General features: G+C 42.0%; 1 protein-coding gene across 3 annotated transcripts in view; it reads left to right on the top strand.

Annotated features, from left to right (window-relative positions):
* The window catches only part of LOC126293524 (acetylcholine receptor subunit alpha-like), a 597900-nt gene extending 576084 nt beyond the window's left edge, over positions 1 to 21816 (top strand). For all 3 annotated transcript variants that reach the window (XM_049986782.1, XM_049986784.1, XM_049986783.1), the window contains 3 exons: positions 8667 to 8955; positions 16428 to 16598; positions 19518 to 21816. In XM_049986782.1, coding sequence (XP_049842739.1) covers positions 8667 to 8955; positions 16428 to 16598; positions 19518 to 19550 — 493 coding nt within the window. In that variant the 3' untranslated portion in view covers positions 19551 to 21816. The remainder of the gene's footprint in view (positions 1 to 8666; positions 8956 to 16427; positions 16599 to 19517) is intronic.
* The last annotated feature ends 952 nt before the right edge of the window (positions 21817 to 22768 follow it).

Below are 22768 nucleotides of genomic sequence, written 5' to 3'. Positions count from 1 at the left end.
CTCTCAGCTGCAATCGGCGCTGACTTCGGTCGCGCAGCTTGAGGCTGTTGCCAATGGGCACCACTGTGGGGAGCCGGACTCGGGTATCACGGGGATGTCAACCTCGTCCCGTCTGTCCCCAGATCGGTCTGCCGCTGTGGTTGCCCCGGTTGCTGCCCGCAGTGGGGCTGAGCCCTCGCCTGTGGTTGATTGGGAGGTCGTTCCAAGGCGTGGCAGGCAGCGAAAGGCGTCCCCTGAGGCTGACCAGAAAGCCTCCCCGGTGCGTCTGCAAACCGGTTTCAGGCACTGTCTCTGGCTGAGCCAGATGCAGCTGCCTGTCCTGTTTCAGAGGATCACTCTCAGCATTCAAGGTCCGGGCAATCGCAGAGGGTGGGCTTACTGGTAGTTGGGAGCTCCAATGTTAGGCGCGTAATGGGGCCCCTTTGGGAAACGGCGGCTAAGGAGGGGAAGAAATCCAGTGTGCACTCCGTGTGCATTCCGGGAGGAGTCGTTCCTGATGTGGAAAGGGTCCTTCCGGATGCCATGAAGAGCACAGGGTGCAGCCAGCTGCAGGTGGTGGCACACGTCGGCACTAATGACGTGTGTCGCTTTGGATCTGAGGAAATTCTCTCTGGATTCCAGCGGCTATCTGATTTGGTGAAGGCTGCCGGTCTTGCTTACGAGATGAAGGCAGAGCTCACCATCTGCAGCATCGTTGACAGAACCGACTGCGGACCTTTGGTGCAGAGCCGGGTGGAGGGTCTGAATCAGAGGCTCAGACGGTTTTGCGACCGTATTGGGTGCAGATTCCTTGACTTGCGCCATAGGGTGGTGGGGTTTCGGGTTCCGCTGAATAGGTCAGGAGTTCACTACACTCAGCTGGCGGCTACACGGGTAGCGGAGGCTGTGTGGCGTGGACTGGGCGGTTTTTTAGGTTAGAAGGCCTCGGGAAAGTGCGGGATGGGCTGCAATGTCAAAGGGTGCTTGGCACTTACAGGACGTGCTTGGATCAAGGAACAGTCGGAATTATAGTTGTAAATTGTTGTAGTTGCGCTGGAAAAGTCCCTGAGCTTCAAGCGCTAATAGAAAGCACAGAATCTGATATCGTTATAGGTACAGAAAGCTGGCTAAAGCCTGAAATAAGTTCTGCAGACATTTTTACGAAGTCTCAGACGGTGTTCAGGAAAGATAGATTAGGCAGAATTGGTGGTGGAGTGTTTGTGTCTGTCAGTAGTGATTTATCTTGTAGTGAAGTCGAAGTAGATACTCTGTGCGAATTGGTGTGGGTGGAGGTTATACTTAACAGCCGAATTAAGTTAATAATTGGCTCCTTCTACCGACCCCCAGACTCCGATGATACAGTTGCGGAACAGTTCAGAGAAAGTTTGAGTCTCGTAACAAATAAATACCCCACTCATACGGTTATAGTTGGTGGGGACTTCAACCTACCCTCGGTATGTTGGCAAAAATACTTGTTCAAAACCGGTGGTAGGCAGAAAACGTCTTCCGAGATTGTCCTAAATGCATTCTCCGAAAATTATTTCGAGCAGTTAGTCCACGAACCCACGCGAATTGTAAATGGTTGCGAAAACACACTTGACCTCTTGGCCACAAACAATCCAGAGCTGATAGAGAGCATCATGACTGATACAGGGATTAGTGATCACAAGGTCATTGTAGCTAGGCTCAATACCATTTCTTCCAAATCCATCAGAAACAAACGCAAAATAATTTTATTTAAAAAAGCGGATAAAGTGCCACTAGAAGCCTTCCTAAAAGACAATTTCCATTCCTTCCGAACTGACTATGCGAATGTAGACGAGATGTGGCTCAAATTCAAAGATATAGTAGCAACAGCAATTGAGAGATTCATACCTCATAAATTGGTAAGAGATGGAACGGATCCCCCGTGTTACACAAAAAAGGTCCGAACGCTGTTGCAGAGGCAACGGAAAAAGCATGCGAAGTTCAGAAGAACGCGAAATCCCGAAGATGGGCTAAAATTTACAGACGCGCGAAATTTGGCACGTACTTCGATGCGAGATGCCTTTAATAGGTTCCACAACGAAACATTGTCTCGAAATTTGATAGAAAATCCGAAGAAATTCTGGTCGTATGTAAAGTACACAAGCGGCAAGACGCAGTCAATACCTTCGCTGCGCAGTGCCGATGGTACTGTTATCGACGACTGTGCCGCTAAAGCGGAGTTATTGAACGCAGTTTTCCGAAATTCCTTCACCAGGGAAGACGAATGGAACATTCCAGAATTTGAAACACGAACATCTGCTAGCATGAGTTTCTTAGAAGTAGATACCTTAGGGGTTGCGAAGCAACTCAAATCGCTTGATACGGGCAAGTCTTCAGGTCCAGATTGTATACCGATTAGGTTCCTTTCAGATTACGCTGATACTATAGCTCCCTACTTAGAACTCATATACAACCGCTCGCTCACCTATAGATCTGTACCTACAGATTGGAAAATTGCGCAGGTCGCACCAGTGTTCAAGAAGGGTAGTAGGAGTAATCCATTTAACTACAGACCTATATCATTGACGTCGGTTTACAGTAGGGTTTTGGAGCATATACTGTATTCAAACATTATGAATCACCTCGAAGGGAACGATCTATTGACACGTAATCAGCATGGCTTCAGAAAACATCGCTCTTGTGCAACGCAGCTAGCTCTTTATTCACACGAAGTAATGGCCGCTATCGATAGGGGATCTCAAGTTGATTCCGTATTTCTAGATTTCCGGAAAGCTTTTGACACCGTTCCTCACAAGCGACTTCTAATCAAGCTGCGGAGCTATGGGGTATCGTCTCAGTTGTGCGACTGGATTTGTGATTTCCTGTCAGGAAGGTCGCAGTTCGTGGTAATAGACGGCAAATCATCGAGTAAAACTGAAGTGATATCAGGTGTTCCCCAGGGAAGCGACCTGGGACCTCTACTGTTCCTGATCTATATAAATGACCTGGGTGACAATCTGAGCAGTTCTCTTAGACTGTTCGCAGATGATGCTGTAATTTACCGTCTAGTAAGGTCATCCGAAGACCAGTATCAGCTGCAAAGCGATTTAGAAAAGATTGCTGTATGGTGTGTCAGGTGGCAGTTGACGCTAAATAACGAAAAGTGTGAGATGATCCACATGAGTTCCAAAAGAAATCCGTTGGAATTCGATTACTCGAAAAATAGTACAATTCTCAAGGCTGTCAATTCAACTAAGTACCTGGGTGTTAAAATTACGAACAACTTCAGGTGGAAGGACCACATAGATAATATTGTCGGGAAGGCGAGCCAAAGGTTGCGTTTCATTGGCAGGACACTTAGAAGATGCAACAAGTCCACTAAAGAGACAGCTTACACTACACTCGTTCGTCCTCTGTTAGAATATTGCCGCGCGGTGTGGGATCCTTACCAGGTTGGATTGACGGAGGACATCGAAAGGGTGCAAAAAAGGGCAGCTCGTTTTGTATTATCGCGTTATAGGGGAGAGAGAGTGGCAGATATGATACACGAGTTGGGATGGAAGTCATTACAGCATCGACGTTTTTCGTCGCGGCGAGACCTTTTTACGAAATTTCAGTCACCAACTTTCTCTTCCGAATGCGAAAATGATCATCAAAATAAAATAAGAGAAATCAGAGCTCGAACAGAAAGGTTTAGGTGTTCGTTTTTCCCGCTCGCTGTTCGGGAGTGGAATAGTAGAGAGATAGTATGATTGTGGTTCGATGAACTCTCTGCCAAGCACTTAAATGTGAATTGCAGAGTAGTCATGTAGATGTAGATGTAGACCGTAAGGACATATGTAGGTCCGTGTGTCTGGCACGCAGACAGGTTGGTTGCACGCCCTCAGTTTCCCTCCTCCTAACCAGTACGCGGTCATCACGGACACCGATCCAGATCCAGATTTCATCAGAAAACATAACAGATCTCGAAAATGGCGGTGGTTTGGGGTCAGTGGAATGCACGCTTGCGGAGCATCTGGCTTGAAGTAATAATTCGTTGTGGCGCTGTGGTACTAACTGGTGCTCGTATTGCTGCAGCAGATGCCGTACGATACGCCAGAGCTGTATGCCCGACTCGATAGTCTTCCCTCTAGGTAGTGCCCCGTAGCCGTCCAGGGTCCATTCTTCTTGCTACCATGCATTCTCGTGACCACTGCTGGCAACAATCATGCACAGTGGCTACATTCCTGCCAAGTCTTTCTCCACTTTCGCAGAAGGAATATCCAACTTCTCGCAGCCCTATCACACGAGCTTGATCGAACTCAGTGAGGCACTAATATCGCCTTAAAGACATTCTTGACCAACTCAAAACTTCCAGTCCAGTCTCTCGACCGTTACAGCGTGTATTTAAACTAAACTTGATTTTCATCCTCATAGTGACACTAATGTTCCCACTCTTACGTGACTGGCACGAAATGTGAATATACGAGGGGCGTTTGAAAAGTCCGTGCAGAGATATGGCACTACCGGCGCGTATCTAGGTCATATTTAGTTGGTAGCATCTTTCGAAAGAACGCACACCAAGTTTCAGCCATATTGGTCTATTTCTATGTGTTTGGTATTCGCGTGAATCAAGGAAGTCGACTGATGGTCAAAAAATTGGCGAAAAAGAATTTCGTGTGGTGATTAAACATTACTTTATGAAAGGCAAAACACCTCAGGAGACTAAAGAGAAGCTTGATAAATATTACGGTGACTCTGAGCCTTCGATTGGGAGTGGCCATATGGGCATAAGTAATGCTGAATGTTCTCGACGCCCTGTGGAGGTTACGACTCCGGAAATCATTGATAAAATCCATGATATGGTGATGGATGACAGAAGAGTTAAGTTGCGTGAGATTGCTAGTGCTGTGGGCATCCCGAATGAACGGGTACATAATATTTTGCATAAACATTTGGACATGAGAGAGCTATCTGCAAGATGGGTTCCGCGATTGCTCACGCTTGACCAAAAACGGAATCGTGTGAAGTGTTGCGACGATTGTTTGCAGCTGTTCAGGGAGAATCCACAGTACTTCAAGCGTTGTTTCGTCACTGTGGATGAAACGTGGATACATAACAAGAATCGAAACAGTGGGTTACCAAAGGAAAACTGCACCAAAAAAGGCAAAGACCATTCCTTTGCTAAGAAAGGTTATGTCGACTGTCTTTTGAAATTCACAAAAGGATAATCCTCATCTACTATCTGTAAAAGGGTAAAACTATTACAGGTGCATATTATTCATCGTTATTGGACCGTTTGAAAACCGAGCTGCAAAAAAAACGCCGGCGGTTTGACCGCAAAAAAGTCCTTTCCCATCGCGACAATGCATTAGCGCACACCTCAGCAGTTGTGGTCGCAAAATTATTCGAATTAGGATTCCATCTCGTTTCACATCCCCCCTATTCTCTACACTTGGCTCCCTCGGAATACCATTTCTTCCCAAGTTTGAAGAAATGGATGGCGGGACAAAGATTTTATTCAAACGAGTAGGTGATTGCAGCAACTAATACCTATTTTGCAGACTTGGACAGTTCCTGTTACTGGGAAGGGGTCAACAAATTAGAACCGCGTTGGACGAAGTGTGTAAGTCTAAAAGGAAACTATGTCCAAAAATAAAAAAGGTTTACCCCAAATACCTAAGTAGTTTTTATTTTTACATGGACTTTTCAAACACTCCTCGGACGTCATCTTTCAAATGAAGAAATACGTCTACCAACTTTCGTTAATGGTACACAACTCCTGCTTGGTGTTGCAATGCTCTCCGTGAGCATATCCCCCCCCCCCCCCCCCATGAACCATGGACCTTGCCGTTGGTGGGGGGGGGGGGGGGCTTGCGTGCCTCAGAGATACAGATAGCCACACTGTAGGTGCAACCACAATAGAGGTATATCTGTTGAGAAGACAGACAAAGTATGGTTCCTGAAGGGAGGGAGCAGCCTTTTCAGGGGCAACAGTCTGGATGATTGACTTATCGGGCCTGCCATCAGCATCAAGGGATCACCAATTTAGTACTGGAGGCCAGCGTGGAGGGTAAATATCGTAGAGGGAGACTAAGAGATGAATACACTAAGCAGATTCAGAAGGATGTAGGTTGCAGTAGGTACTGGGAGATGAAGAAGCTTGCGCTGGATAGAGTAGCGTGGAGAGCTGCTTCAAACCAGTATCTGGGCTGAAGACCACAACAACAGCAGCAGCGTATCTGGCGTTGTCAATGAATGTCAACTCTTTTCGAAAAAGACTTTGCCAACTGGTTAACAGTCATTTGCAATGCACTTAACAGACAAGTTTTCAGCTAATGAAAACGTTTCTGATATCATCGACTATGACAGCAGATGAAACTAAAACGGACAGTAACATAAGGGTGTATGTTCAGTTTATCTTGCCCACGCCAAACAACTTTTTGACCAGAAGCAAGATAAACAACATATCAAGCACATTTTGTTTAGGTACCAGTGGAGCGTTAACTTGCATAGTTGTCTTTCTTGTAACATTGTTCGTTCCGAAAATATAAACGAAAGTACCTTATTTAAAAAAATATATTAAAAGGAAAAACCCTATATTTTTTATTCGCAATCCACTTCGTCTCCAAGACCTATTTAAAAACCTATCACGGTGTACCATTCACGTAAACATGACGCTGCTAAGAATGTGAGACAAAACTGAATTTCGCTCTCTGTACTAGCACACAATTCAGTTGCTCGCATAAATGCAATTCGTTCACCTCACTGAAGCTGACAGTAAACAAAAATGGAAACATAAGAAAATGCCACACTGGTGAGGATACCACTCTCAGTAGAGTTCACCGTCCGCCTGTGTATCATATGATGATGCAGTTTTTAATCAAGGGCTGCCTTTAATGTACATCACATAGCGTTTAAATGCATTACAGTACTGCATTGTATGTACCTCTGTTGAAGAGAAGGAAACATTATTGCAATTACTGCTCTTTTAGCTTACATTCTTCATAGATAAGTAGAATTTTTACTTTCTCTTCAGTGATGTGCACTCCACCCACACCATCTTCAACTGAAGACCATTGGTTCAAATGGCTCTGAGCACTATGGGACTTAATATCTGTGGTCATCAGTCCCCTAGAACTTAGAACTACTTAAACCTAACTAACCTAAGGACATCACACACGTCCATGCCCAAGGCAGGATTCGAACCTGCAACCGTAGCAGTCGCGCGGTTCCAGACTGAGCGCCTAGAACCGCGAAACCACCGCTGCCGGCTGAAGACCATTGACTGACTCACTGACATGCATTGTCCCTATGTGTCCATTTGTTTACTGAGAAACTATCGCTTCGGCAGGTGGACGAGTTACTGTGCCCCTGGTACATGCACTATGTGCCAGTGGAGTTTGTTACATAAATTATATGTTTTGCCACTGTGATTATGGGAAGAGTTCTCATGTAATGTTAACGATGCCTGTTTCCCAATAGAACCAGTTGGGGAGAAAACTCACAAGTACAAAACATTGCTCCACATTCTGTGTGTAATGTGGGAAACATACTGTTTCATTTGTTTCTATGATGCATCTCATGGCATTAGTTACTGTTTACCCAGACTTCAAATGATGATGGTATGATTATATTATTTTTAATTCAAACGGCTTGATAACTATAGCCATTCTCAGTGTGTTGAGTGTGTTGGTCAGTGATGTGTGGGTGGAGAAGGTATCCAGTCTGGTGTCTGTGGTGCTCTGTCGTGTAGAAGTGGATGGGCTGTGGAGTTTGGTGAGTGTATTGGCGTGTGGTGAAATGTGGAGTGTGATCAGGGTTTGTACATGAGGTGTAGGATTGGAATAGATGTTGAGTGTGGTGAATTTATTGATGAGTTGTGTGGAAATGAAGGAGACCTGGAGTGTGGTGTCTTGGTGTGTGGTATAGAGATGTAGGATATGTGACATGTGACGAACCTGTTGGTGTGTAGTGTGAAGACAAAGATGATGTGGAGGGTGGTGCATGTCTTGATATGTGGATATGTACAATCGATTTGTGGTGAGTGTTTTGCTATGCTGTGTGGAAATGGAGAAGATGTGTAATGTGGTATGATGGTGTGTTGTGTGGGAATGGAGGAGATGTGGAGTACGGTGATTATGTTGGTGTGTGCTTTAGCGCTGTTAGAGATTTGGAGTGTGATGAATGTGTTGATGTGTTGTGTGGGAATGGAGGAGACCTGGACTGTGGTGTCTTGGTGTGTGGTATGGAAATGCAGGATATGTGACATGTGACGAACCTGTTGGTGTATAGTGTGAAGATGAAGATGGTTTGGAGGGTGATGCATGTGTTGGTGTGTGAAGTGGATATGTAGATTTGGATTGTGGTGTGTTGCTATGCTGTGTGGAAATGGAAAAGATGTGGACTATGGTGAGTATGTTTCTGTATGTGTGGGAATGGAGGAGATGTGGAGTATGTTGATTATGATGTGGATGGCGGTGCATGTGTTGGTGTGTGAAGTGGGTATGTAAATTCGAACTGTGGTGAGTGTGTCGCTATGCTGTGTGGAAATGGAGAAGATATGGAATGTGGTGAGTATGTTGCTGTATGTGTAGGAATGGAGGAGATGTGGAGTGTGGTGATTATGTTGGTGTGTGCTGTAGTGCTGTAAGAGATTTGGAGTGTGATGAATGTGTTGATGTGTGGTGTAGAAATGGAGAATATGCGGAGTGTGGTGAGTGTGCTGGTGTGTTGCACAGCCTGCTGGACGGCGGGCTGCTGGGCGGCAGCTGCCAGGTGCACGGCCCCCTGGGAGCGGCGCTGGAGGCAGAGAGACTATCCGACGCAGAGGAGGCGTGCAAGAGCCCGCCTCCGCTGCCACCACTGCCTCCACTGGGCCTGGGGCTGGCGGCGCCCCCACACCCCCAGGGGGCGCTGAGGAGCCCCCCAGCCTTCCCCCACTCTCGCTGTCCCCCGGAGGTGCACCGCTCCTGCTTCTGTGTGCGCTTCATCGCTGAGCACACTCGCATGCTCGAGGACTCCACCAAGGTGAGCCACCAGTCTTTGATAACCGCAATAATAGTAGCACTCCAGTATAGTTACTGTCTGCCTCTGTTACATCGTCTACAGCAGACCTACAGTAAGGTTAATAAATTAGATAATTTATTAACCTTACAGCACACTCTTCATCGCCGAGTACATGCACATACTTGAAGACTCTGCCAATGTCAGTAAACACTCTATGACCACATCATTGTCAGCAGCCTTTCAGTAAATTCTATGCTACATTACCCTCAGTGGTTTTCTGGCGACTGGTGATCTTATGTATTTGCAACAGTTAATCTAATTTTGTATTTACAGTCCTATGAGACCAATACATAGCAAGTTCAAGTACTGCTAGATCCTTCAATTAATACTGGTCCTTTAAAGCTTACATGTAGGTTTCCACATGATATCTGCCGGAACAGGATTTTGAGGTTCTCGCTGATGCTCTCCAGTGAGTCAAACAAACCTATGACCCAAAATGAGATTTTCACTCTGCAGCGGAGTGTACGCTGATATGAAACTTCCTGGCAGATTAAAACTGTGTGCCGGACCGAAACTCGAACTCGGGACCTTTGCCTTTGGCGGCCAAGTGCTCTATCAACTGAGCTACCCAAGCACGACTCACGCCCCGTCGTCACATCTTCATTTCTACCAGTACCTCGTCTCCTACCTTAGTTTGGAAGGTAGGAGACGAGGTACTGGCAGAAATAAAGCTCCGAGGACGGGGCGTGAGTCGTACTTGGGTAGCTCAGTTGGTAGAGCACTTGCCCACGAAAGGCAAAGGTCTCGAGTTCGAGTCTCGGTCCGGCACACAATTTTAATCTGCCAGTAAGTTTCAAACCTATGACCAATTGTGCTTGCCTTCTTAATACTTGGTGGATATCTGGATATCTCCTGCTAGTTATATTTGGTGTCGGTCCCCCAACATTTGTGCAACATACTAGTGCTTAAAGCAATTTCCTTTGCAGACTTAGAGTATTTGTGTTGTATTGTACCACTAAGCGGAAGTCTACCACTTGCTTTACCTTACCTGTTCCACCCAGATATTTCTATGTGGTGGATGACCTCACTTTCATACCATGGATATTGTAGTCACAATAACTGTTTCTAACTACACTCCTGGAAATTGAAATAAGAACACCGGGAATTCATTATCCCAGGAAGGGGAAACTTTATTGACACATTCCTGGGGTCAGATACATCACATTATCACACTGACAGAACCACAGGCACATAGACACAGGCAACAGAGCATGCACAATGTCGGCACTAGTACAGTGTATATCCACCTTTCGCAGCAATGCACGCTGCTATTCTCCCATGGAGACGATCGTAGAGATGCTGGATGTAGTCCTGTGGAACGGCTTGCCATGCCATTTCCACCTGGCGCCTCAGTTGGACCAGCGTTAGTGCTGGACGTGCAGACCGCATGAGACGACGCTTCATCCAGTCCCAAACATGCTCAATGGGGGACAGATCCGGAGATCCTGCTGGCGAGGATAGTTGACTTACACCTTCTAGAGCACGTTGGGTGGCACGGGATACATGCGGACGTGCATTGTCCTGTTGGAACAGCAAGTTCCCTTGCCGGTCTAGGAATGGTAGAACGATGGGTTCGATGACAGTTTGGATGTACCGCGCACTATTCAGTGTCCCCTCGACGATCACCAGAGGTGTACGGCCAGTGTAGGAGATCGTTCCCCACACCATGATGCCGGGTGTTGGCCCTGTGTGCCTCGGTCGTATGCAGTCCTGATTGTGGCTCTCACCTGCACGGCGCCAAACACGCATACGACCATCATTGGCACCAAGGCAGAAGCGACTCTCATCGCTGAAGACGACAGGTCTCCATTCGTCCCTCCATTCAAGCCTGTCGCGACACCACTGGAGGCGGGCTGCACGATGTTGGGGCGTGAGCGGAAGACGGCCTAACGGTGTGCGGGACCGTAGCCTAGCTTCATGGAGACGGTTGCGAATGGTCCTCGCCGATACCCCAGGAGCAACAGTGTCCCTAATTTGCTGGGAAGTGGCGGTGCGGTCCCCTACGGCACTGCGTAGGATCCTACGGTCTTGGCGTGCATCCGTGCGTCGCTGCGGTCCGGTCCCAGGTCGACGGGCACGTGCACCTTCCGCCGACCACTGGCGACAACATCGATGTACTGTGGAGACCTCACGCCCCACGTGTTGAGCAATTCGGCGGTACGTCCACCCGGCCTCCCGTATGCCCACTATACGCCCTCGCTCAAAGTCCGTCAACTGCACATACGGTTCACGTCCACGCTGTCGCGGCATGCTACCAGTGTTAAGGACAGCGATGGAGCTCCGTATGCCATGGCAAACTGGCTGACACTGACGGCGGCGGTGCACAAATGCTGCGCAGCTAGCGCCATTCGACGGCCAACACCGCGGTTCCTGGTGTGTCCGCTGTGCCGTGCGTGTGATCATTGCTTGTACAGCCCTCTCGCAGTGTCCGGAGCAAGTATGGTGGGTCTGACACACCGGTGTCAATGTGTTCTTTTTTCCATTTCCAGGAGTGTACTTTGAGTGGAGCATAATTTTACATTCTTGTATATTTATAGAAAGTTATCATTCTTTCCAGCAGTTAGAATGCATATAAAGATGATTTTTTAAATTAATTCCTGTGGTTTCATCAAGATCTAAGTGGACAAACCTCCAGCTGTTTTCAGAGAGTAATTCTTTATAGATTAAAGCATCATCCTGAATTTATCATTAATAGTGTCTGCTAGATTATTAATATACAGCAGGAACAGCGAGGGCCTGACACACTTTCCTGAATCACTGCTACAGTTATTTCTACATCTGTAGATGACTCTCTAGCAGAGATAACACGCAGCATGCTCGCTACGAAGACGTCCTCAGTTTAGTCACAAATTTCTTCTGTTAACCGATATGACTGTACTTTCGTTAGTAGAAGTGGATGTGTTGCCGACGCAAATGCTTTTCGGGAGTCAAGAAATATTGCGTCCAACTGACTGCCGACGCCTTCAATGCGCCATTTGAGAGATGCTCGAATTGGACACTGTATGCAGAATTCATTTTGGTTGGTGTGGAGCAATTTCTGCATTTCGAGATACTTCATAACATTCGAGTTCAGAAAAGTGTATGTCCACCAAAGTTCAGTATTTATGTGTAATGCAGGAGTAATGAGGTATTTTGTGTGCAAATTGATGGAAGAGATGTGGAAGAAGATGGAAAAGGAATCAGGAGACAAACAGCCTGTAAAAGGTCCAAATCATGTGCTAACGTAAGTTCTGACACGGAAGGTACGCCGGCCGTGATGGCCAACCGGTTCTAGGCGCTTCAGTCCGGAACTGCGCGACTGCTACGGTCGCAGGTACGAATCTTGCCTCTGGCATGGATGAGTGTGGTGTCCTTAGGTTAATTAGGTTTAAGTAGCTCTAAGTTCTAGAGGACTGGTGACCTCAGATGTTCAGTCCCATAGTGCTCAGAGCCATTTGAACCATTTGAACGGAAGGTACACACTGCATGGAGCCTGCCCACTTTTTTAAAAACATTAAATATTGTATATGAGCAATGTACAGCTTTTTCTGATGTCACTCTTCTGGCTGAGATGACGCAGCCTGCCACGAAGTTTTCTCCCATACCAACCTCATCATCTCACAGTAGCTCTCGCAACCTACGTCTTCAGTTATTTGCTGGATATCTTCCAATCTCAGTCTTTCTATACAGTTTTTGCCCTCTACAGCTCCATCTAGTAGCATGGAGATTTTTTCCTGATGTTGTAACACATGATCTACCATCCTGTCCATTCTTCTTGTCAATATTTTCCATAATATAAATTTCTTCGCCGATTATACGGATATCCTCCTTATTCCCTACTTTGCAAGTCGGCATCCTTCTGCAGCACCACTTCTCAAATTCTTTGATTCCCTTCTGTTCCGGTTTCCCCACAGTCCATGTTCCACTACCGTACAATGCTGTGCTTGAAACATACTTTCTCAGAAATTTCTTCCTGAAATATATGGCTATTTTCGATAGTAGTAGACTTCTCTTGGCCAGGAACGCCCTTTTTGCCAGTGATAGTGTCCTTTTTATGCCCTCCTTGCTCCGTCCATCATTGCTCTATTCATTAACTTCATCTACTTCGCGATCGCCAGCTTTTATGTTATGTTTCTCGCTGTTCTCATGTCTCCTACTTCTCACTGCCTTCGTCTTTCTTCGATTTACTCTCACTCCATATTATGTACTCATTAGACTGTTGATTCCATTCAGCATAGTCTGTAATTCTTCTTCACTTTCACTGAGGATAGCAATGTCATCAACGAATTTTATCATTGATACCATTTCATCTTGAATTTTGATTCCACTCTTGAATATTTCTTTTATTTCTATTGCTTACTCGATGTATAAATTCAACAGTAGGAGTGAAAGACTACATCCCTGTTTCACACCATTTTTAATCCAAGAACTTCGAACTTGGTCTTCCACTCTTATTATGCCCTCTCTGTTCTTGTAAATATTGCATATTATTCGTATTTCCCCATAGCTTACCCCCACCTTTCTCAGAACATCTTGTACCACTTTAAACAGTCGAACGCTTTTACCAGGTCGACAAATCCGATGAACATGTTTTGATTTTTCTTTGATCTTGCTTCCATTATCAACTAGAACGTCATAACTGCTTCCCCAGTGCCTTCAGTTTTCCTAAAGCCTCAGTGATCTCTAAAGAGGACAGTCGTAGAAGTTGGAAAAAAGATATAGGTATAGAGAAGGTAAATGCAAACAAACCAGCTGTAACAGAAGAAATACTAAAGTTGATCGATGAAAGAAGGAAGTACAAAAATGTTCAGGGAAATTCAATAATACTGAAATATTAGTCACTCAGGAATGAAATAAATAGGAAGTGCAGGGAAACTAGACGAAATGGCTGGATTAAAAAATCTGAAGAAATCGAAAAATAATCTTTTTCCATGTCTGTCTAGCCCCCCCCCCCCTCTGACCATATCCTCCTCCCCTTCTCTCTTTCCATCTCCGCCTCGTCCTCTTTCTTATCCACCTGCCCACTACCCCTCTACACCCGACATCTGCCACACACACCTCCCCCTCTTCTCCTCTCTCTGTCCACTTCCCTCCTCACTCTGTTCATCTCCTTATCTATCCATCTCCACCTCTCTCCTCCATAGACATGCCCATCTCCACATGTAGGCCATGCAAGGCAGTCCAGTGAAGCAAGCTGATGCTGATACTAATCCCACAACATACATATAATGCCACACATCATGGGCTTGAAACTCATTTATTTACCCCTGATATATAGGGTGCCATGCAAAGCAGACCGTTAAAGAAGATCAATACTACTCTAGCATAACACACTTGTATGCAAGCAGCCTACATGTTAGAGCCCAATAAACTATTTCTTGCCCTTGAGATGTAGGCTGCCCACAAAAGTAGTATGATTTGGAAGGCATGGACGTGTGTGATGTCCTTAGGTTAGTTAGGTTTAAGTAGTTTTAAGTTCTAGGCGACTGATGACCTCAGATGTCAAGTACCATAGTGCTCAGATCCATTTCAAATATAAACGAAGCCAAGACAGAGTACCTCGTTATGACACGTGGTCATTGTCAGACTGCTGATCATCTACAATCATTGCAGGTTGGGGACCATTCCTACAAGAGTGTGCAAGAACTGAAATACTAAGGGCACTTTTCACTGAGAACTCGTCATGTGAAGCAGAGATCAATGCCAGAATACAAGCAGGAAACCGATCTTACCACAGCCTAGCACAACTGCTTCAGTCCAAATATCTCTCCAGACAGTTCAAGATTCGACTGTACAAAACCCCGATCCAGCCTGTTCTTCTATATGGCTGTGAAACATGGAGTATCCGGAAACAGGACTTCCATAAGCTCCTTGTTTTTGAGAGAAAAGTGCTTCAGAAGATCTTCGGTCCGATTTTGGATGCAGATACAGGGGAATGGAGGATCAGACACAACCAAGAGCTTGAGGAACTATACCAGCAGCCCATAATAGCAGGAGCTGTCAAAGCCAAACGAATGTAGTGGGCCGCCCATGTGGCCCGGATGGAGGATCACAGATGGCCTCGGAAGCTCCTGGATTTCACACCTACAGGAAAGAGACCGCGATGTAGACCTAAGAAGCGTTGGAGGGATGGACTCCATGAAGATTTAAACAAAGTGTCAATAGACGAGGACGAATGGCGGATAGCAGCAATGGACAGAATACAGTGGAGGAGGAAACTTGTAGATTAGTGGTCCACTGGGCCTGATCACGTAGTAGTAGTAGTAGTAGTAGTAGTAGTAGTAGTTGTGGTAGTCTTCATTCCTTTCACATTGATGGTCATTTTCTTTGCCTCCATCTGTTCTTGCCAATGAACTCTCACTTAGGCAGCTAAATGTGGCCTGCTGGGGGTTGCAGGTGATGGAGGATTGGAAGTGAGTGACAGTGGTACAGGAGTGATAGTTTCTATGTGTTTTCATCCTTGCCACGCTAAGGGGGGTAGGACGTCAAACGGGCCGACTTCGAGAAAGGAGAGGCACCACAGGACATTTTAATTTGCACTGTCTATACTTCTACAAACAAATTCATAAAACTTTGTCAGCATGACCAGGAAGCATTCAGGATTCACACTCATACCAATGGAAGTTCAAAAACACGAAAAAATAATATTTTTTAAATGTTAAATTTCATGATTTTTTTTCGCTTAGCGTTGGGTGCATTTGTTGCTAGAGGTACACTTTTCATCATAAGTAAGAGTGATTATTCGATGAATTTTGCACAGCTTACAAACCATACTTACAGGTGTATGAAACTCTAGAATTTATTTAACCTCTGTAAAAATGAATGGGCTGTTACGTTTTAAACTTTGTGTTTAGAGAAAACTCGAATTTTATAGTTAATCATCTCAATTTTTACCACAGTTTTTAACAGATTTGGGAGATTCTAGAGTTTCGTATACCTGTAAGTGTTGTTAGTATGCTGTGCAAAATTCATCAAAGAGTCTCTCTTACTTATGAAGAAAAGTGTACCTACAGCAACAAGTGCAGCCAATACCAAGTGAGAAAATTATGAAATTTCACAGGTAAAAAAAATTGTTCTGTTATGTTTTTGAACGTCCTCTGCTATGAGTGTGAATCCTGAATCCTTCCTGGTCATGCTAGACAGTGCCCCGTGCCCGGGTTCCCGGGCTCGATTCCCGGTGGGAGTCAGGGATTTTCTCTGCCTCGTGATGACTAGGTGTTGTGTGCAGTCCTGAGGTTAGTTAGGTTTAAGTAGTTCTAAGTTCTGGGGGATTGATGACCATAGATGTTAAGTTCCATAGTGCTCACAGCCATTTTGAACCTAGACAGTGCAAATTAAAACGTCCTGCGGTGCCTCTCCTGCTCCAAGTCGACCCGTTTCACGTCCAACCCCCCCCTTAATGGCCGTGTCATTAACTTCCAGCTAAGGAGCATGTGGTTTACCACTGGTTACAGGTGAAGGAGGACTGGAAGTACGTGGCGATGGTGCTCGACCGGCTGTTCCTGTGGATCTTCACACTGGCCGTGCTGGTCGGCACGGCGGGCATCATCCTGCAGGCTCCCACACTCTACGACGACCGAGTGCCCATCGACAAGAAGTTCAGCGAGTTCGCCACGACCACCGTGGTACGCTGCCCTCCTCAGTAGGTGGCCGCCTCCCTCCTACCTCTCCCTGCGATACTCCCGTCCATGATGGCCACGGAACGCTGTGCCAGCTGGGCTCGTGCATTGTACCCGATCCCTGCTCTCGACATACAGGTGCAACGCACAGAGCTCCAACGGTCTACTTGACTCTGCAGACGAGTTTTTAGTAGCATCACTAACGCCCCCGTGTCCTTTATCGGCATTGTTATCGGCTATTAGGTTTATTCAAAGACTACAGCTCGTTAGGGGTCTGAAAGCAGCCTCCATATTCCTATAAGTTTAACAGTTTATTAGAACCTCCAACTGAAGACAAGTTTCTGGGATGTGGGTCACTATGCTTTAAATGTCATACCTTCCTCCAAATTCACAACTGGCAGGCTCATCAGAAAGTCATGGGTGCTGACACAAAAATATGTATACTGTCAGTACTCAGATATTTTAAGAAAATGACACAATACTCCACCTTAAATACCGTCAACCAGTCCAATATTCTTCCAATATTTCCCCTCATTCACCTCTTTTTTACAAATTCATACCCTGCTTTCATTCCATTATGAACAACACAGTCGACAACACTTAACTATTTCATGCTATATATTTCTGGAACAAAATTTTTCTAGATTGCAAGAAACTGATTAAAATACTCTGCTAAATATATTACCTTTTATTTTTCTGAAAATTAAATCTTTAGTTAATTTTCCTCTCACTAACACAATATCTTACATATATTTTCATATATTTTATATTCAGTATCCAAATATATGATCTTTACCTGACATTTTTTTTCTGACTTACTCCACATACCTGTCAAAGCTTATTTGTGTACAGTATCAGTCAGAGCGCTCACACACAAAAAGGGCATGTATCCATGCCCTTTATCAATTCCCGTTGTGTTGCACTCTTTAATCACACATAAAATTCAAAATACCATACTGTTCTGCAGCTTCTTTAACTTGCATCAGCTACTTAACATAAAGACACATTTAATAAGAAAATATCGCTTGTAACTCAGGGTCAAATCAAAGTTACAAAAAAATATACAAGGTTATTTCAGTGACAAGTCTCAAAATACTAGATAATTTATTGGCTATCTGGGTTGATAAGTAGGCAAATTATTGTGTGTCTTAGTTTTATGTAGTGAGCATTGTTGAAAGTGATGTGCTGTTTTAGTGAATCTGTGATCTATGTAATAATCATCCTTAGCCATGGTATTTAGATTTGTAGTAATAGAGCTGTTTAGTAACAGTGACAGTGGAGGAATGTATGCACGATTAAGTTACAAATATTAAAACCAAAAATTTCCTTTTTACATAGCATAATTCAAACTAATTAGACATTTATGCAGACTACATTCAGAAATAATCACAAGTATTTGCAAACAATCATTGGTGAATTTTACATAGAAAAGAGGTACAGGAATCCTCATTACCATAAGATTTCTTATTTTGATGCCAACTTCAACAAGATCATATTCAGTTTATAGCAATTACTAGCGCCTGTTAAATTTACCCACGTCTCCGTTTGGTTAGCATTACAAGATATATTTAAAATGTGCCTTTATTTCCAAATATTTGATAGCTGCAAGCTTTTACACCATTCTTCATGTATGTAACACAGCTATCTGCATAAGAAATGAACACAAGTTTGAAGTAATGCGTTCTAAAATTTCTTGCTTGTTACCTGACACTCTAAAGTAGGATTAAAATATTAATTCACACTGGTTCAGGGTATGTTACATGTGATCAGGTGAAATGACATGAGAAATATAAGAACATTATATTCATAGAAACCACTAACATTCAACAATGTCAGTCATCAGAAATTATACATTCATTAGTGTTCTAGTCAATTATGTAATATTAGTTGTACAGTTGTTCTATTGTTATCATATACAGATATTTACTTCCAATTTTTTGAGCATGTGTCTTCCATTGGGCAACTAAGCCTATATTTTAGTATGATTTGTGTGTTACTCTTAAAGCAATAATATAAAAATGCATAATTAGAGAGAAATACAAATATTTTAACTATTCAAGCAATAATTATGTACTAAAATGAACATTGTCTTCTGGTTTAGACGTCATACAATTTGTCTAATAATTTCCATTAAATAACAACATATAGACAACATAAATTAAATATTATGTTAATGTAGTCAGTTTGTGCACGTAAAATTCTATGTGATTATTTTATGAATAATTTCTGATTCCACTGTAAAACCAGAAAGAAGTAAAAGAAATAGAATGTATACCAAATATGTGAATAAATTATGACATAAAAACTAATTAAATAAATACAACTAAAGACATGACTTTTGAAGCATCATACATAAAACAAAGCAAAATACGAAATGCTGATTTGTGGAAATCTGTTACCAAAATACCACCCCAGTTACTGGTGATGTAAAATTTTAATATGCATGAACAGATGTAGCTACTAAACTCAATTCAGCAACAAAATGGGTTTAAAATGACAACAATGAGTAAGTGAACAAAATAAAATGTATTACTAATCAGTTTGGTTAGCACTAAAAAATTTTTCTAACTCCCAAAAGTATTTACCAAATTGGTTTTATGTACTTAATAATAACAGTCATTAAAAGAATATTAATATTGGTATGTGATTGTCATTGGCTGTATCATTATTTTCATTCTTGAGCTTATTAATATTTTGCACTGTGCTTTCTATGACTATAGCTGAGCATGTAGTGTGCTGGAAAAGAACAAGCAACAGGACATTTTGCTGAGCCATTGCATGACCTAGTCAGCAATGCGTAGCACTAAAATAACGAATTTGGCATGCAAAATTGAAAGGCAACAAAGGAAAACAGTGCATAGAAAAATGTGCATGTTATGGAATGAATTGAATGATGCTGAACTAAAATACGATATTTTCTTGCAGGGGAAAGTGTCTGTTATGGAATACCTTAACTAAAGGCACTATTGGTGAAATTGCACACATTTCATGGTACAGCTAAGGATATTAACGAGTATGACTGTGAGATCTCTATCCCTGCAACAGATGAGTGAACACAGTCTTCAAAACTGACTTCTTTCTTCTGGCGTAGTTGTTCCTCTGAGGCTTGTATTTGGCAAATGATTTAGAGGAAAAGAAGAAAATTTCTCAATAATGGCCTAATATCTACCGAGAATTGGATAGCGTTTCCTCTGATGGAGAATGGATCTTTGCAGCTAGTAAATTCCTGGATCCAGCATCAAAGTTCTGACCTCTCAGTTTGCTCAGCTTCAGTTAAGTGTGAATGGTAGACCAGCAGATGCCCATTGTGCATGTGACGAAACGTTTAAATGTTTAGAAGTAACAGAAATAAATTCCTTATAGTTTTACACACATTGTGAAGCATGTGTAATGTACTCATGCTTATAACTGTTAAAAATTCATTTAGTGTTTAGATTTTCTTTCTTTTTTTCCAACTGGCTTAGTAATACACAATGGCATCTAAAATTAACAATGGTGATGAGTTTAAAAAATTCGCTTCTGTCAGAATTTTCTACATCTCAAAACATTCTGTAAATTTCTGTGTGACATTTATCTTATGGGTGTTAAACTTTAAATATTTCCCCATATGCCATTTCCCTACAAAAGCAGTTTCATTTTGAAAATATGCAATAAAATACAGGAATAACTAGCGTATTTTCGATTAAGTTTTTGTTATTTGAACTGAGTCTAATTCCATAGTGGTTAGTAATTCAGGACCATTACTTTTGTACTGGATATGATAATCCAATGAACAAATTTTGTTTACAAAAAACAGACCTCCATTTGCTCTGAAATAACAGAGTCCTAAAATCGAACACTGGAAAATGCAACATCACACTGGTTAAAGTCATTAAGTATGAAATTACAAAGAAAATGAACATATGTAATGAGGAATTTGTAGTAGATTCATACTGTGATAAAACTGTCATAAACTTATAAACAAAACTAGGAAGGTGAATGACTTGTGAATGGAATTTTGTTAATCAAAAATTTGTATTCTTTCATTTTTGATGTCAACTAACTATAGTTTTATAAAGACTCATGAATGTTAGTGCGAACTATTTATGTTACATGATAAAATGAACATGTTATCTCGTTTATGAATAAGTACATCTTTCGTAGATTTCGTGTAAATTTTAGCTGTGAGCAGGTTCACTTAAAATTATTTCTCATGTTGAGTTTCTATTCAATGAGTTAAATACACAAAATCAGCAAAGAAATGACACTGAAGCACAGGAATTCAGTATCTGTTATGTGTGAATAGAGTAACAGACATCTGCCATTTTATTCCAACCAAGAAAGCATTTTTTAAACATATACTTCTAAGAATAGCACAGTTCAAGCACAAAAATAAGATTTGTTTACTACTTTATATATGTTACTGGTATGAAGACAGAGTCAGATACAAATTATATTGTTTATATATTTGTACATACAAATGTCTAGGGAGCAAACAGATATTTATACAAGTAATATAGAATTCCAACTTGTTTACATGTCAAGATAAAAGAAAACTTTGTATGATATAATATGTTGTTTCATTTGGAATCATGATTGTATAGTCTATGAGATAGTATTTAGTTAAAATTAGTAGCACACTAAAGAAAATAACATAATTACTGACATTAAAGTTTACTGAATAAATAAATCTTGCTTCATGTGTGCAGCTGTTATTTTCCCATAAACACATTCAGTGTAATTTGAACTACATTTTATAGTAATGAATGCAATTTGTTACTGATTAAATAGTGTTTCATTAATTAAGCTAGTGTTTTCCAAAATTACATTACAGAAAATTTATCATTTTAAATTTTGTTATTGGTATGGTCTTTCATTACATTTATTTTGAAGTGCAACCTCAACATAACATTCACTTCATAAAACAGAAATTCGTTATTTTGAAGTAAGAGAACATTTAGAGTGGAACAAAATAATTTTAAGCAAGATGTATTTACTCATAGAACAAAAAACTGAATTTTGTTCAAATAATAGTTCACAATAATATTTGTTAAGGATTTTATGAAGCAGGCGAAGTGATAGATGTAATTGTTATTGTTGCTTGATTTTATAATATTACATTTCAGTAATAAAATGTTGAAAAATAATTATGGTTAACTCTATTGGTGTCTGTGTGGCTTGTATTAGAATGTAGAAGTATAAACATGCAAATAAATAATTCACAATAAAATTATGATTAAATATACTTAAATTTTGTTTAAATCATACCATTTCTGTAAAATAAACTAAATTATTTAAATACCTAATTTATACTGTAACAAAGGCTGTGTAAAATTATTCAGTCTGTTGCTTTGTGTCAAGCATGAAGATCTAGTCTGGTGATACATCAGAGGGAGGTGTTGAAACTTATTCTTATCCTGATATGTTTACCTTTCAACATATACAATTAAAACAGCATTCTTTCTACCATAGCGTTCCATAAGGTAGATTCAATCTGACAACAGGTTATGTGGCTTTTGACATCTGCTAGGTATGAGAAGGTCACTATTTTAAGCAAACAATGTTCAAAAAATTTTAATGATGACTCATTTCTTTCTGTTTCCTGTTTTTATCAAAGTGTTACTAGGAAATTATTTTCATACTTCATACTTACTACCTTTTATTGTTAATTTCTCACATATGACAGTGGTCCACATTACATGATATTTCCACTGTTACCAACCAGTCAAGTGACGAAATATTTTTCAGATGTGCTCGTGGAGCCTTTTGGTAGTACTAACAGTGGACAAACAAAATGAATAAACAATGAAAACAAAACATCTACAGTAAAACAGTTGCGACTAAATTCATCGTTCTTAGTCATCTTAGTTTTGAAACTGAGTAGAAAGTACAATCTCATTATAATACTGTACTATATTATAGGTTAGTGCGAACTGATCTGTGAAGAGTCCAGAAAATAATGCAAAAATGTTTCACCTCACTCTAAATATGACAGCAGGATTGTGCTATACTCCTTTCATCTAGATAGCATTCACTACAATAAAAGATGGCACATGAAGATTATGAAGTCATATTCTGTTGCACAGACCACAATTTCTGAAACATACGTTGATTAATACCAACAGTGCACCACATGTTGGGTGCCACATTATTACGAATTGTATGACGATAACACATCACTTTAGAAATACAAATAG

This window comes from Schistocerca gregaria, chromosome 10 (genome assembly GCF_023897955.1).
Source record: "Schistocerca gregaria isolate iqSchGreg1 chromosome 10, iqSchGreg1.2, whole genome shotgun sequence".
NCBI classification, from domain to species: Eukaryota; Metazoa; Arthropoda; class Insecta; order Orthoptera; family Acrididae; genus Schistocerca; species Schistocerca gregaria.
This window is presented reverse-complemented; position numbering and strand designations above follow the sequence as displayed.